Source organism: Eurosta solidaginis, chromosome 1 (assembly GCF_040869045.1).
Source record: "Eurosta solidaginis isolate ZX-2024a chromosome 1, ASM4086904v1, whole genome shotgun sequence".
In the NCBI taxonomy this organism is placed as follows: domain Eukaryota; kingdom Metazoa; phylum Arthropoda; class Insecta; order Diptera; family Tephritidae; genus Eurosta; species Eurosta solidaginis.
In genome coordinates, this window is record NC_090319.1 from 6773675 (window position 1) to 6775148 (window position 1474).

The window sequence follows — 1474 nt, forward strand, 5'->3', positions numbered from 1 at the left end:
GCTGGCTTAAGACGTTATAAGTGGCAATTGCAAATATAGGCTCATAGTGAACATACGCCTCAAAGAATACAGACTACAAACTACAAGGTCAAACTGAAAACAAGATGAAGTGATGTCTGCGGGTCTGAAATGTATCAGATGATGCTGCCGAATACATTCTCCCCGAATAAGACGATATTTCCATTTTCAAATCCCGAAATCCCGGAATTGGGAAAGATCTTCGGGACTCGATGCCCTACTCTTTAACCACAAATTATCGATAAATGTTCCCCAACCATAAATCAAACAGCTGATTTCGTTCGTATTACTTAACCAAAAACAGCGTAAACTAAATCATAAATAATGTCTTGGTTGGCGAATAATATCCGCAAGGCAATCACTTGCACCGCCAACCGACAACACTTGCTACAAAAATGGACAACTTCGTTTACGGCCATTGGTGAAACGCCCGCAACAGCAATTGGCCAGTTGCGCCACCGTACACACGAGGAGAGACGTGCCAATGGACCACTTCTACGACGTTATGGCTATAAGGAGAAAATACATCAACGGGGCTTACTTCCACACTGGGATAATGGCCAAAAATTGCCAATGCCAGATTATCGCCCCAAAAACGTGTGGTCTGAAAAGCGTGCCCTTTTTGGCCAAAACGACTATATCGATATATTGGGATCGGACCGCGTACATCCAGTGCGTGTTTTATATTCAGTGCCATCATGGTTGCGCGGAGTTTCAGGCAACGAATATCAAGTACTTCTGCGTAAACGTAAAATGTTGGCAAGAACGAAATATCCTGTGGCACGACCAACAAAGTGGAAACATCTACAGAAACGTATACTTTATTTGTATAAATTCCTTAATCGTAAAACAAAGACTGCTTTTTCCAAACAATAGATGCATTGCGAAGGCTTTCACAGCATTAATTAAGTCTTTAGTAATTGAATAATTTTATTTAACTGCAATATTACAGTTTTCTAATATAAAAATATAGAAATGTTAAGTTAAATAATACTCCTTTGTTTAAGTACATATGTAGATAAACCTTGGGAACTGCACTCGGCCAATAGACTGAAAGTGTTCATAGTGTTACTAAAATATGTTTGGCGACCAATCGAAAGAACCCCAATTAGGTACCATATAAGGTAGTAATTTACTACAGGTCTCGGCCGTAAATACGCGTCTAAAAATATCGGGAGAGATTATAAACGACGAGTACTGAGGTCAGGAGGTCAGTGCAAAATCTCTTTGTATACAAATTTCCCCCTGTATACAAAAACGATACAACAATCACATGCAAATTTCGAAATTCAAATATATCCCGACAGAGTAAAAATCTGCCTGACTCTAAGAATACATATCTATTGACGCGACTGCAGCTTAAGTGCGTTTCTTCCAAAATTTCTGCTACTTCCTTCAGGACTCCAATCTCGTTGAAAGACACTACAGTAATCTGGCAGCCGGTAGGATCGACTTA

At 39.8% G+C, this 1474-nt stretch overlaps 1 protein-coding gene across 1 annotated transcript; it reads left to right on the forward strand.

Annotated features, from left to right (window-relative positions):
• Nucleotides 1-281: 281 nt before the first annotated feature.
• Nucleotides 282-1011, forward strand: mRpL51 (mitochondrial ribosomal protein L51). Its single transcript, XM_067763876.1, has one exon. It carries the CDS (start codon nucleotides 343-345, stop codon nucleotides 892-894), a length of 552 nt encoding a protein of 183 aa, XP_067619977.1. The 5' UTR covers nucleotides 282-342; the 3' UTR covers nucleotides 895-1011.
• The last annotated feature ends 463 nt before the right edge of the window (nucleotides 1012-1474 follow it).